This window comes from Zingiber officinale, chromosome 1A, assembly GCF_018446385.1.
Source record: "Zingiber officinale cultivar Zhangliang chromosome 1A, Zo_v1.1, whole genome shotgun sequence".
NCBI lineage: Eukaryota > Viridiplantae > Streptophyta > Magnoliopsida > Zingiberales > Zingiberaceae > Zingiber > Zingiber officinale.
The window spans coordinates 46,493,156-46,508,794 of NC_055987.1; the positions used below are offsets into that span (position 1 = coordinate 46,493,156).

The 15,639-nt window shown below is 36.1% G+C and overlaps 1 protein-coding gene across 1 annotated transcript in view; it reads right to left on the minus strand.

The window, feature by feature from the left end:
* Window positions 1-15,639, minus strand: part of LOC122024312 (dnaJ homolog subfamily C GRV2-like) — a 39,800-nt gene that overhangs the window by 5,629 nt on the left and 18,532 nt on the right. Inside the window, exons 8-18 of the mRNA XM_042582916.1 lie at window positions 14,047-14,409; window positions 13,407-13,547; window positions 6,912-7,304; window positions 6,346-6,834; window positions 5,429-5,652; window positions 4,992-5,336; window positions 4,572-4,866; window positions 3,040-3,483; window positions 2,616-2,961; window positions 1,054-1,394; window positions 532-990 (exon numbers count right to left, since the gene is read on the minus strand). Of these exons, the coding sequence (XP_042438850.1) occupies window positions 532-990; window positions 1,054-1,394; window positions 2,616-2,961; window positions 3,040-3,483; window positions 4,572-4,866; window positions 4,992-5,336; window positions 5,429-5,652; window positions 6,346-6,834; window positions 6,912-7,304; window positions 13,407-13,547; window positions 14,047-14,409 (3,840 nt within the window). The remainder of the gene's footprint in view (window positions 1-531; window positions 991-1,053; window positions 1,395-2,615; window positions 2,962-3,039; window positions 3,484-4,571; window positions 4,867-4,991; window positions 5,337-5,428; window positions 5,653-6,345; window positions 6,835-6,911; window positions 7,305-13,406; window positions 13,548-14,046; window positions 14,410-15,639) is intronic.

Here is a 15,639-nt window from a genome sequence, read left to right on the forward strand (position 1 = left end):
GACACAGTTCAAGATTTGGTGCCGAGTGATATCGAGTTTAAATCATTTACTAGAATGATACATTTCGACCGTTACGCCTAGCACAATACAAGATTTCAAACCATGCATCTACTAACAAATCAAAAGATACCAACAAACACGCAAATTAGAAGATATTAAATTTTGATATCTAAAATAAAGCAATTATCAAAGTCATCTACAATTTAAAATTCAAATCGAGCCCTCTTTTTGCATTACCTGTAATCAAACTTTGTTTGAAAGGCCTAACAAAATCAACTTTCATTATCAGATAGACTATGCCCAAGGCATAACAAAAAGTGTGCATATATCGCAAATGAAAATATATTTCGTAAACCTCATAAGATAGCTGCCATTGAAGGCTAGAATTACAAGTCCAAAAAAGGAAACTAAAGGGAATAGAAAGCACGCTAAAATAGATAACCATCAACCAAATTAAATAATGGGTTTCATGTTAGTTCATCAATGACTATGAACAACCTAGCCACATTAGTATGCATTTACATACTGTACCTGGGGTGTCCCAACACTTGTGGTGGCCATAGCTTCTGCACAAGTTGTACTAGAAGCCAATTGGTGCAGTATCCATAAACAACCATGACGTATATTTTCTTGAAGAGTTGGACCACTGGAGTCTGTTCGTCCGTCTGTTTCTTCATAACCATCATTGCTATTATTCACCTCTACAGAAGCCATCTTTTCTCGGCTTCCTTCATACTCCACGGCAGCAACTAGTTTTGGAACATACCCAAGATAACCCACATGGTCTGCAAGGGCAGGATGTACACGTAGCAATGAGAGGATTGCATCAGACAGTGTTGTAGGAAGTTTAGGATCAACAGATCTTGGGTCATAATGGAAGGCAGCAATCGAGGAAATATACTGATCCAGTAGTCCTTCCAGGAATCTCTTTGGATTTCTCAAGGGAAACTTGGGATCTTTCAAGAATATATTTACATAAATACCCCCAACCTGCATCCACATATAACATAATTATAACTGGAAAACAACAGAATATATGAATTTTATGGTTACCTGAGGTTCTCTGATGGCCTGTTGGCCTGATGCCTGCTCAGGAACATCCCAATCATCAAGGCAGCCTTTCATTTGCTCCTGGTAGAGGTCTGATGCCATTGTTGACAATTGTGCAGAAAGAGAAGCCGCCATACCTGGTGTCCATACAAGCTCAGGTGTTTCTGTTGTTTGTTCGAGAGCTGAAATTATTGCTTCACCAGGTCCATCCCTGATACATGATACCAAGCCATCTGGTAGAAACCTTGCTAATGTTATAGCTACTCTAGGGCCATGCATTGGCTGTCCAACAAGCTTGCTCAACAAGGATGCAGCTGCAGCTCTTTGCTGGAAAGGAATTTCTTCTGAAAAAAATGAAACTACCATCAGTAATAGACATAGTTATTGCAATATACAATTTTGCACACCTGAGGATTCTAAGATCTACCATTCAAATAACAGATACAACTTATGCTCTGCAAGAAATTTATATTAATGAAAAGTTCTGATGCAATGTCTTGAGAGAAAGCAATTCTTACACTGTAAATTACATTGTATTAAGCATGGGTTTATATGATTATATCTTCAATGGTATCCCAAAAAAGTGCTCATAGAACATTACACCTGAGATTAGGTATGAATCATCCAAACAGAATCATTGAGGCATCATTGAGATATTTGTGGTTTATGGAAAATGAAAAATGTAATACTCTCACATCATAAGCAGCATAATTGGACCAACACTAATAGTACTTCTTAGCTCTAATAATGGGAATCTTCATTTACACCCTCCATATGCATGTCGGAAGGGGAGCTTTGGCATGACTGTAAAGTTGATACCGTGTGACCTGAAGGTCATGGATTCGAGTCGCGGAAAGGGCCTCTTGTAATGCAAGATCAGACCGCATACAATAGACCGAATGTGGTCCTACTCTTCCCCAGGACCTTGCATTGACAAGAGCTTCGTGCACCGGTTGCCCCTATATGCATGTCGGACACACTAATATTTGATCATGTGTAACAGTTTCTGAAAATGAATGTGTCAGACACTTGAATCCACACACATGTCAAATACTTGTACTAACGCTAAGTAATATTGAATTTATTTTAGATGGCAGACCTATTTCAGAGAAATCCTAGTAACTTTTACTCACCTTTCTATAGTCATATAACATTTTCATGTCATCTCCAAAATAAAATATTTCAAATTTGAAAAAGGACATATGTAAAAGATTGCACAAATGATGCTCAGCAAATGAAAGTGTCAAAAAAGAATAATGTGAAAAGAAGCATGTACTTGAAAGATGTTCTGGATAATCCATTGAAAATTTTCCACCCAAGTATCTCAATTCTCAGATTTCATATTTTTGTTGCATATGCACATCAATAATTGTGTTACTAGCTCATACATTTTCAAGATTAATAAGTCATTTAAACCGAAAAAAAATATTCAGAGTAATATAAGGATGCTCATGATGGTCAAAGATCATACGGAAGAAGCAAGTGCTACACCTTTCAGTGCCAACAAAGAGTAGTAAAAAACAAAAAGTGGGGTGGTGGTGACAAGGAGAGGGGTAAGATCTTACCACGCTTTGGCAAGATAAGTTCGAGAATGTACACAACTCCACCATGCTTTGCTACAGCCCAGGCAAGCTCAGGGGTGCTTGCCAAAGAATAGAGAACGGCAAGAGCCCCTACCCTGCAAGCAGGACTTTTGTGAAGTAGCTGTAATAAAAGAATTGCATTAGCCCTTTCTGCAACCATAGCTTCCAGGCAAGGAGCATGAGTTGTCAAAAGCAAAAGAACTGAAAGACATATTTGAGGAATATTGCTTTCAGCTGGGATATCAACAGTAAGACATTCAAAGAGAGGTGCAAGCTTTTCTTTGGTAGAAAACAAGGAAGCCAAACCAGGTTTGCTCGTCAACAAGTTCTGCAGCAAAATACAAATGTTAACTAATACATATCAAATAGCTCAAGTGCTTCAAAACGTGACTTGGTGTACCCATACCTGAAGAGATGTCAGCCCAATTTGAAGGTTCATTATTACTTCATCTTTCCCTTTCCTTTCATCATTGTCAAAAGACACATCTGTTTTATCTTCATTAGTTGTCATATTCATCGTATCATTTAGAGGTTCAGCTGGCTCGGGAGGCAAAGAATCATGATCTATTTTACACTCAGGAGCTATATCCAATTCCTTCAGATTATGCAGTAGTTCCGATATAAATTTCAGAAGAGAAACAGAAAAAGTCTCAGGTTCACTTATATCGTAATCTGGTTGATTATTGTAGATTCTCAAGTAAACATTGCCAACATGAAGCTCACTTGATAGAGCTTCATAAGTGAAAGATTGTGATTCTGACAAATCATAGGAACCATCAGGGCCTTGATTAGCCCGCTGCTGATCCACAAACTTCAATAATTCAGCTCGAGTGGAAGAGTTCCAAATAATCTGCAAGAGGAATTGCAAATATTTGTTAACCATAAAATATACTGACAATTATGAAATTAAAAGGAAATAACTGAAACAAATTACAATGGACAATGGCACATGTTTTATATGTTGGTAGGAACAGTAATAGAACTGAATAATACAAATAAAATAAACTGACTTAAAATCAGCAAATAAAATTAACTAATTCAAAGATATCTGGAATAAAAGTAGTTTCTTCTGGATATACCATAAAAGTAGTTCTTCTCTGGCATTTGTAAGCTAGTTGAGTTAGCATTACCTACTAGAATGACTCTGTCGGAACTAAATTAATTGCAAATAGTAAAATTATTTATTTAATTTTTGAATAAGCAAACAATTCATCTTAGCACTGACATCTCTGTCACACCATAACTTTTTTTTTTACTACCCAACAATTTTGATCCATCATTTGCATCGAAATAATTTTCCATATTAAAGAAGACATGTTTGAGGTATAAAAAAAAGTAAGTTTTTATCTTTGAAAAGATATCGACTTACAAAATTATTTAGACTAAGTGAGAAATGAGATACTATCTGCTGAAACAGGCAAAAGCCCCATTTAGCCAAAACTGACTAGCCAAAGTGGGAGACCCGAACTTGAAATATTCCAAGTGAGACTAAGGTTTGAGCAAACTTCAATTGCACATAATGCCCACAACATACACTGCCTTACTTCTTGGGCAAACCAATGATGCAGCATGGCACAGGTACCATGTTGATAGGTAAGAAGCACAATCCAACCACCCACAATGACTCGCCCAAAAATGACAAGTCAGTTTGGAGGGGGCACCCCCTCACAAAAGCATTCAAAAAAAACCCTGCAATCTCCCATGTGGAACTAGAGATTGAGACTTTGAGTAGAGGTCAGCTTCATATGATATGACAATGCTATCAATGGTTATTAGATTGAATATATTTAACAAGATAGAGTTAGCAAATATTAAATGGCAGTGCTTTTTTCATGAAAAATACCAAAAAACGTTGTGGAACAAGTTTATTAGATACTCAAACTTGTATTAGGATCACACTTTTGAAAAAAAAATAGATGCCCAAAGTTGGAGGGTTACCTCTGGAGACTCCAAATTTGCATTTAAATTTGTCAAAAGCTCCCTTGGTTCTTGAGTTTTAAGGATGTTAGCCAGCTTCGGTGTAAGCAAAGCCTTGAGTGCACTGGCAGCTGAACGATTATATGGGATTGACACTCCATCTTCAGAAACACCGCACAGCTTCGATAAAGCCTGACTTGCGAGTACTGCATGATTATTTTTAGCAATCTGCATACTAGCACCAACACCATGAGCCTCGTTCAAACCATTCTCTTCTGCTGTAGAATCATACTGAAGCAGAAGCGGCAATAAGTACCTGAGAAATAAAGAGAATGGATTCCATGAGTTGCAATTAATAAATGAAATTGCACAAAAGTAAAATGCTAACATTATTTCCACATTCAATGAAATGAACAGAAGAAACTTTGAATGAAATAATACCAAAATAAGCCAGAAGAAAGTAAAGCATCCTGTGATCTAGATGATCCACATAAATGAGCTGAAGTCTGAAGAGCTGCATCAACAGCTGCTGAAGCAAATTCTAGTTCGGTACAGTGCACAATATCTTCTATAACACCTCCTACTTTAAGAATTTCAGTCTTTGCTGTTTCAAACTGACTCACAACAGAAAAAGTGCGCATTATATTTGTAACAATGATGGCAGAAGGTTCATTTGCAGGCGTTGCAGGTTGAACAACACACATGCAACGGGAAAGAAGGGTCGCTAAGAGGGGAATACCGCCATCTCTGATAAGCTCTTCACCATTTAATGAAGATGATGCACACCTGATGTTCAGATTGAAATAATCTTAAGAGTACAAAACAAAACAAAATAGATATAGATGAGAATACAAGAAACTGAGAAATAGATAAATTACGTCAGCCAAATCAGCTCAGAAGCTGCAATAAGTAGAGGGGCCCTTTCTGATGAGAGGAAATTGTTATCATCCTTATCAATGGTAACAGCGTTGAGCAACATAGGGTAACCAGCATACTTGAATGGTTCCAATACATTACCATATCGTCTGTATAGGATACACTGTCCTTTCAACAAAAGTAACAACCTCCAAACTTGCGGACCTTGCAATCCTTGCATGGCTGCCTGCAAGCAACAAGTAAGCATCTGTTACTTCTTCCTACGACAGTGTAATTAAAAACACTTGAGGCTCAGCACTCTTGCATTGCAATTCTACAATAGTTGCATTAGAAATCCATTCGAGTGCTTCTGATTTTCCAGTTTACATAATCTAATACAAGTATACAACTACCAATGTTTCATGTATAAACTCAGTATGGTCCCCTCAGGGCGGTGCGGTAGTTGAGATATGGAGTGTTGCCACATGAGATCTTCGGGTCGAAACTCGGCGCGTCTGAGCATGCCTTCCCCCATGCCTTGGCCACCTGCACTAATAACTAGTAGCCACCCATGGTTTACCTCCTCCATGTTGGCCTAGGGATAGGTTGGTGGGGGCACGAAGACGAGCGAGTCGCCTTTTTTGCCACACGTATAAACTCAGTATGATTGCAATAAAAAGACACTCATTATTAGTATCAATTTATACAGATTTACCTAAAACTATGGAACATAAATTTGTAACATGCAATTTTTTTCACTATTAATTTTTAATAGAATAATAGTATATCACAAAGCCAAAGAACAATATCTAAGTAATCTTGTTCTTTCGTTATACTGAAGATTTTAACTTCCTAAAATAGACTTAATATGGCGCTTCTAATATGATGAACCCAGTCAGACAAAAGTATACAGACAGATCTAGTAAAACCCAGCATGTACCTGCAACCTCTCATAAGCCTTTTGCACAGCAACAAATTTCTCCCTCCCTTCAGGATTTTTGTCAGGATGGTACTTTATTGCTAATTTCCGATACTGTCGTTTAAGCTTTTCTTCATCAATATTTTCAATCTGACTTGATGTGCTCAAATTACCATTTGCAGTCTCTGATGATTTTGCATTCTTATCAATGACAATGTCATCCATGGAGATCTCCAATATTTTGCAAGCTGCTTCTTCTGAAAGATCCATTGGACGTCGAGTTAATTCCTCACGCCACATTGCGAGCAGTGATTGCAAAAATTCAACATGCTCGACAATGGGCCAATTGGGAAATCTAATCTCATCACACAAGTTTCTGAGGTAATAACGATGACACCACATTTCATCTTTTAATTCTGGGTAAGTTACTGGTGGCATAGGAGCATAATCATACAAAGAATGACAGTGCTGTGATAATTTCTGTGGAAAATCTCCAAGATGCTGCAACACCTGGAAACAAAGAGGGAAGGTAAAGAAAACAATGTCAAGAAAAGCAATACAATAATTGTGAAAACCATGTAATTGACCTGTCGGATTAGGTTTTCTGCCCGCATCTTATACGTCCATATAATTTCTGGAGTATCAGAATCAGATATCATTGCTGCTGCAAAAGCTGATGGTCCACTTCGCTCCAGTACATATAACAAGGATTCTGGGAGAAGCCCACCCAGAACACTTCGCTTGGCTAGGGGCAATGATGAGGATACTGCTGCCTCTTCTCCACCATGAAATGCTTGGTGGATATGCGTCACAGAAAAAAGGTGTGCAATTGAATGAAGATTTGATCCAGCATAAGCTAGAGCAAAATAAAAGGCACCAGTGCTGTATGCTCGAACCATTGCCTTAGGATTTCTTGTCACAATAGCCTTAAGCAAGGAAGCAGCTGCTTCGACAATGCTTGGTTCACCCGTGAGAATAGCCTTAGTGATTTTGAAAAAGCAAAAACAGTTAACAACAACATTTAATTAATTAAATCCCTATTTCCACAAGTCAATGGTACCTTCCATGAGAACAAACTATCGTATATATTATATAATCATATGCAAACTGAACACAGAAACTATGAAATCAAGGTTTTATGATGCATATGCAGGTGCATGTATACATACATTAACATCACACACACAAGTAATGTATAAGATCATGTCAAAAAAAGACGAGTATCTACTATATAATATATTAAAATAATCAACATAAGTAAGCAGTATAAATAAAACATGCATTTATCACTTGAAATTAATTTAATCACCCTTAGTAATTCATCAAAATCATCAAGCCATGTTTAATGGTTTATACCAACTATTTGGGGACAGCTACATAAATCTTGTACTTCCGTTGATCTCCATGCAAGGAAATATCAATATTTAAATCAATTAAGTAAATTTTATTATATTGACTATTATATTTTACTTAATCTTTCTTTACTTATCACTTTTTCTATTGTAAGATTCAAAACTTTCCAACTATAAAATGTATTGCTGCCTTTGAACATGCCAATACAATCTCAACTAATTCTCTTTTTTTTTTTTTTATCTATTGGAGCTATACACAATTGCCTTCAGGTTTTAGTAATTTTTTATTATACCTTTTTAACCATACATATCTATCTTAACATTTCTCATATCTATTACACTAAACTTAACATTCTCATATCTGTTACACTAGATTTTTGTATGTGCTGTTTTAACAACCCAACAATATATCCATAAATTAAGGTTAGTCGTACAATCCTAAGCAATTTGAAATTCTATAAAAGACAATTGTTATATGAATTTAAGAAATACTAAAAAGATAAAACACATATACATAATAATTTGTGTAACAAACTGTTATGGTCCCGAGTGCATGATCGAGGCACGGGTCGAGATCCAAATCTAAACTTGGTCATGCAACACGAAAGGGAGAAGGGAGGAGGAAAGACTTGTCCTAGACAGAGTCCAATTCCTCAACTTTTTTCTCCCCTTTATTAATGATAGCACTCCTTGTATAAAGAGTCAAACATGAAACGATTCAGGAAAGATCAACCCATAAAGGAAACAAGGAATCAAAAATAGAAAAGTTAATTAGGTCATTATTTGTTTCTGTAGCAGTAGTTAAATTAGGTCATTATTTGTTTTCTACTAATTAGGCAATAACTAATTTATTTCTACTATAACCGTAGTTAATTAGGCAGTAGCTAAGCTCGAAAGTGGGGTATAACGCCATTAATAGCAAGGAAGGAAATTTCTGAATCCACTTCCCCCTCTTCCTCACCTTCCCTGTCATTATCAGACACTTCAATCCAAAACAGGCGCTTACACTTATGGCCCGTTGAGTAGTTAAAACAAAGGCCCTTGGCTCTCCGTTCTGCCATCTCGGCGCGGTCAGATGCTTGATGAATGAAGCAAGTGGAGTCTCTTTGCTGATGTTCCTTGTTGTCTTGGTCTTCGCCAAAGGAGGCGTCCACTGCTGGTGTTGAGCTTGGTTGTGGTCCTGCCCCAATTCGTGCGCAACAACTCCCTTCCTTGATGGAAGCACTGCTTTTGTTCTAATACCCTAGTCATATTTATTGCAATGCCTAGGTTTTCAAGCTTTTGCAATTCAATGTCGATACTGAGATCTTTGACTAGCCCTGCAGTGAACAAGTCAACCTGTTGTTGTGGTTGGAGGTCCGAGGTCCGGGTGAGGTGGGATTAAACTGCCGCTGGTAGGCTTCTACCGAGCCAATCAGATTTAGATTTGTTAGCTCTCCCAGAGGATTGTTTCTTATAGGCGACCCAAAATGGATATGACAATGGTTTTTGAATTGCTTCCAAGTCATACCTAGCTCTTCCTGTTCCATTTGATCAAACCAAAGTTGGGCTTCTTCTACCAAGTGGAAGGCAGCAAGACCACCCTTGTCGGTTTCTGTGGTCCTTTGGTTGGCAAAGAATTTTATCCAGCCCAGTGGATCCCCTCTCCAGAGTAGGTGGGGAACTCCATCTTCGAGTATCGCGGAACCAACGTGCAGTTGATTGGCGGTTCAGGTCTGACCTTCGAGGCTTTGGAGGGGCCACACTCCATGCTAGTAGGGTTATTTGCGGTAGGCACCGGCTGTTGTCTTGTCTCTTAACAATACAGGATAACTTGGCCGGGAGGTGATCTGCTCCATGAAAACTTGCTATTGCGAGGTCAATCTTTCCATGAAGGCATCGAGCTTGGATGTGATAGGATCCGTGTCACCCATGATCGACTCTAATACCAAGTTGTTATGGTCTCGAGTGCAAGATCAAGTCATAGGTTGAGATCCGAATCCGAACTTGGTCATGCAACATATAAGAAGGAAGGGAGAAGGAAAGACTTGTCCTAGACAGAGTCCAATTACTCAATTTTTTCTTCTTCCCTTTATTAATAATAACACTCCTTATATAAGGAGTCAAACATGACACGATTCAGGAAAAACCAACTCATAAAGGAAACAAGGAATCAAAAATAGAAAAGTTAATTAGACCATTATTTGTTTCTACTATAGTAGTAGTTAAATTAGACTATTATTTGTTTTCTACTAATTAGGCAATAGCTAATTTATTTCTACTATAGCAGTAGCTAATTTGCTTCCAACTATAGCAACGCCCAACAAAGGTGTCCACCTCTACGTCCACATCACAAACCAACTCCTTCCCATAAAAGAAAATTCCCATAATCACTAAAGAAATATATATAATATGCTTCTTGTTTCTCTATTGGGAAAATTAGTTTAATCAAATATTGAAAATTTAATAAGCTAGAGATTGGTTTAGCTAGCATAAGTCTTATGCAATCATAAGCAAACACAATGTGGTCTCATTGCATAAGCCTAGGCAACCCAATCGGTGTCTTATCAAAAGGCTTTTGTAAAACAATGCATTAAATACAGAACTAATTGGCCAATTTTAATGATTTGCCCTAACTTGATATTTTTAAAACGCTCTACAGATTAAAAAGAGTAAAGATAAGTGGGTAGAAACTTAAAGTTATGTACTTGTGGAAAACTAGACCTAGCATCCCGAAAACTTCAAGATTAATAAAAATAAATAACACAAGTAGTCATATTCCAATGTTCGATGTCTCATTCCAAGTCGAAGTTTCAGTCCTTGGCCAGAATGAGATATATCGGGGTCGTGTCAACAATGCCAACATGCAGTGCTAGATGTACTGAAGAGAAAAGAATTGAAAAAGGAGAAGAGGAAGAAGATGGAGGAGGAGGAGGAGGAGAAGGAAGAAGGAATACTGAGCCCTAACCTTACTAGGATTGCCTTGCAAAGGTTTTATGTTGCCTCACGCCACCTTGTGCCACATTGCCATTATAGAAGGAAAAAGATATTTTGTTTTTCAAGTCCTAACCTTAGATCCAATGCGCTGCAGAAGCCTTGTGCTGCCTAGTGCCACCTAAGCTGAGTTATTTTCATTGCGGAAGGGTCAAGAGCATTAGCAAAAGCATCACATTACATCATAGAAGCCATGTGTGCCTCAAGGGAAGTCTACTATTACCATCCTCGGTGATTGCGGAAACAGGCATCAGTTTCATCATATCAAGTTGTTCCTTAAGCCAGTTAGCAGGCAAAACAAAATTTTTTGTTAGGGCCAACCGGTACAAAACTAAATTAAAAACCATGGTCATATCCAGAGTGATGCTCTCTATAATTTTATAACACAAACAAAATGAGAACAGTTGTTTGTAGAATTTTCAAGTTGAGCATCTTAAAAGGAACCAGCACAACAATTACCTTAGGAAACTATATAGATGTCAGATTACAAACAAAAAATAATTTATCACACCAACCCATCATATAAAACACCTAAAGATGTCCCATAAGTGCAGCAGGTAAAAAATTAATTTTCAACTTAAAAGTCAATGTTTCTACTAACTTGCACATTACACTACGAATACCAAAATAAAATACAAGTGATTTTCCATAATTGGACAATCTTTCAAGTGCATTCTGTGCTAAAAAAAGGTACCTGAACAAGAAAAATTACTAATTTTATTTCCCAAACAAAAGAATTTTTATTTCTAGCTAGTTTATCTAGCCATTTGAGAAAACAACTATTAGCAATCAAACACTAAACAGACTCAAGCAAACGTCCTGTATAAGAAAAGTATTTTAGAATGTAATACACGATTGAAGAGAACAATTAAATATCACTTCAAGTGATGGGGATAAATAAAGTCACTTGAACTACATATGATAAGTTGTCTGATTTCCACCTATTCAACCTCATATTTAGAATATGTACGTCTTTCAGCCAATGATTGAAATATCATTCTGTGTCGAGCGGCACGAACAATTTTTACTGTTCCGACAACGGAGCGAAATCGGCACCGCATGTGCGACAATTTTGCGTGCGTCACACGCATGTTGGGCGCCAGAAGGTGGGTCGGAAGCACCTCGGAGGCGTCGCGGGATGCTTCTGACGGTGCCAAAAGCGTCCCGCAACGCTTGTGGCGGCATCGCCCACAACGTCTCATGACGCATGATGCCGTCGGAGGGCGTCCCGCGAGCGCGATGCTCCTATTCATCAAAGAAAATTAAAATTAAATTTAATTAATTAAAATAATTCCTAACTTAAGTGTGATACTTCGAAGAGATTTCCATGAAATCGAATTAAATTATCCCAATAAAATATATAAAAATATATTTAAAATTAAATATAATAATAAATTTTATTAATTAATAATATGAATTTTTTTACTGTTTTAAATTTTATTTAAAAATTCTTTAAAAAATAAAAAATTCTAAAAAAAATATAATAAATCAAATTTATATTTTGATAATTTTTTAAAATTTATTTATTTTTTTATTGTTTTAATGTTTAATTGATATTATAATATTTTTTACTATTTTAAATATATATTATTTAAATTAATAATTAATTAAATGAATAAATAGTTAATTTATATAATATAGAGAACCAATGCTTTCATCTAATTCACGTCACTTCTCTTAGTATTAGTAAGGTAACATATTATGATGTATCAATTTTAGCGAGTTATTGATAGATCAATTTTCTTTAAAAAAACTATATTTAAATATTTTTTTAACAATATTAAATTGTTCAATAATTGAGAACTTATATAAAATCAATATACAACTTATTTTTAAATTATACATCATAAACATATTTATTTAATAATTACTATATATAAATAAAAAAAATACCAAAACCGTATCAGCACGGCACGATACGATACCGAAACCGTATCATTCTGGTCGGGGATCGAAACCACGACCAAGTCAAGATTTTAAACCTTGTTTTCAGCAGCTAATCTAGTTTAAGGACTTGGAAGATATGCATTTGAAAAATACTTCACAATATAATCCTGATGACAAGAGGATCAAGACAGAATGAAATACAAACTGACATACACCAATAGAAAGCATCTACACCGTTTAACATAGTTCGTCAATACAAAACACAAAAACTTAATGTATCTCAAGCTCTTAGAAAGCTAGAATACTGGACTAGAAAGACAAAGAAATATCTATTTTACAGACACAAGAAATTAGAATGTCCTAGCCTATTAACCTGAAGAGGTGATGCAAGACAAATGCAAGCATAAAAAAGAACACTATTCAGATATTGGTGTGGTCATTTATTCTTACACCAATCACTTTGCTTCAAACACTTAGAATTTTGGTCAGTATGCTGACTGAAAGAAATTAAGTGGAATTCTTTGGCAAGAAAAGAGCAAACGAAATTGTGAATAAGGAAAGTGGGTAGAGCTTTGTAAATGACCAGAACTTTCTTCCTAATTGGTTTCTAGGTTTGATTTACTCTTTGTTCGAACCTTCATAATTTGTTTGTGTCCATCTCTACAATATGGTAATTGTAACGGTGGAAGTTAGCTGGGAGTTGCAGATGACCTTTCTGATATTGCTTTATTGGATTTCTTACTTGACTTTCTTGTATTTTTAATTTTATTATACATCAGCAAGGGATCAAATAAAGAATCAGTGGATAACACAGAATGCCATTAAAAGATAATGAACAAATGTAGTGTCTATCTGGCATTAAGAAATCACCTGAGCAATATGTGGAAGGCATCGAGGACTTGACAAAATTCGCTTCACCCTTGGTGTTGGGGTCACAATCTCTCCAGCATCATCAAGATCAGATCGTGCAGATACCATATTGTGCAATATAGCTAAAGCAGCATCTCCTACCTGAATATAAAGAAGAATTCAGTAAACCATATATCATCATCAAGATGTATTTATTTTCCACCAATAAATAGTCTCTAAGGCGTAAAACTGCAACAGCATGGCAGGATTTCATTGAGTCACTTGCATATAGCAATATCACCACATCACTGTATATATGGGTTAGAATTATAGGAGAATCAGGATAAAACTGAAGCATAAAATGTCAATTCTGAATGGTAAAAACACAAAATACCAACACAAACGGAATTTGTATGTAATTAACATCAAGAAATAGAAGGTGAAATGCAAATAAACTACTTAGTCGAATAACATCAAATAGCACATTCATCACAAATCATACATGGGTATACCAGAAAAACTGACATTGCATTCAACCAATATAAATGGCAATATCACAGTTCAATGTGTTTCAAAATTCTTCTATACAGTTTCAGGCAGCATTAGTATATAAACAAGAATCTTAACCATTAATTCACATATGCAAAATAGAATTACTTGCCTGAACTGGAGTTAAAACAGGAACCCGAAAAGCAAATGCCCAGCGTAATTCTCGAATGTCACGCAAACGTTTCCAATCAGCCATGCTAGAAGCCCAGCACTTGGTAGTCCAATCAATACTTTTCTTGGAAAACAATCTTCTGATTGCATCTTTCTCCATTGGCCCCACTTTTGATCCGTCCTTGTCAATGAACATCCATTCCTTAAGAGGTTCCATAAAAGCAGTAGCAGCTATCAGATTGGATTGCAAAGGAATAGAAGTCTTCTCAGAAGCTTCATGAGCAGAAGTTAGGAGATCAACAGCTAGGACACATCCACCCACCAGGACACATGCTTCCACATTTGATAGTTCTTTCATTAAGACCTGCAGGAAAAGATAAAAGTTGGTCCAAAATATACTCACAAAATAGCAGTCAGAGAAAGGACAAACTTAACAAACACAAGTGCTAGAAGCAAAATCCTACTAACTTTCGCAGCCTAGTATAGTACTAAAGTACAAGAGCAAACATCACAGGTCATAATACCCATTATGCGCAACTCTGATACCAGTCCAACTAGTCACAGATAGCCCAAACTCATTGTGGATTATTTGGGCTGGACCATCTTTCCAGTATTTTGATTTAACAAAACCTCCATGTGTAAGTGGAAGCTTCCACTAACAGGTAAGTTACTCTTTCAGTTGTTTTCATTCATTTCATTAAAACTTAACACAACTAGAATTAAAATAAACAATTCATTGCTTTTGCTAGTAAAAGAAGCTTGGAAAGTTTGAAAATGTGGCACAAACACACACACAAAAAAAAAAAAAACCTCCAAGAAGCTGACAGTGTAAGTATATAAACATAGGAATTCAAAGTTCATAACAACGAACTAGTATAGCACTGAGATATGTCAATATATTCTTCTTTCCTTCTGTAGTTCTGCTATAGTTGTATATCCCTTGATTACCTCTCTAAGATTTCCATTATTGTTGTATATATTCGTACTATGTATTTTTTTCCTATATTAGACCCTAGGATTAAAGGATTTGATAATTCTTGATGTCTATATATTGTAATTCTCTTAGTGAAATGACAGAGAAAATATTTGAGAAATTCTCTTTTATTTCTTTGTCAAGATATAGCTAGATACTGGAATATTTGGGACATGAATTGCTTTCTAGTAGAATCCATTCCAGCAGAAGGTGATTTGATTTTTTTTTTGATATTGCTGCAATAATATTGCCACTCATTGTTATGAAAGCAATCCTCTTAGCCACAGTGAAGGGCATTGCATATACAATAGCAGCAATATTTTGTGTGGCTGCATTAGCAGTATGTATGGACTGCATATGCAATTGAGTAATAGATGAGTCCAAATCAAATTGATTGAGTCAAGTTCAATCAAACATAGGAAAATTTGATTAAACTTGCCTCCGGCCTTGATACAATGAGATAAAAAAAAAGTGAGACGTGCAATGAGCAATCAGGATACAAGTATAATGCAATAAGCAAACTATAACGAATTATATCACATTAAAAAAATGCATTGCTTAGGTTAATTAATTTTACAGACATAAATTTTTAAAAAAATGCTAGACGTATCCTTATGTATT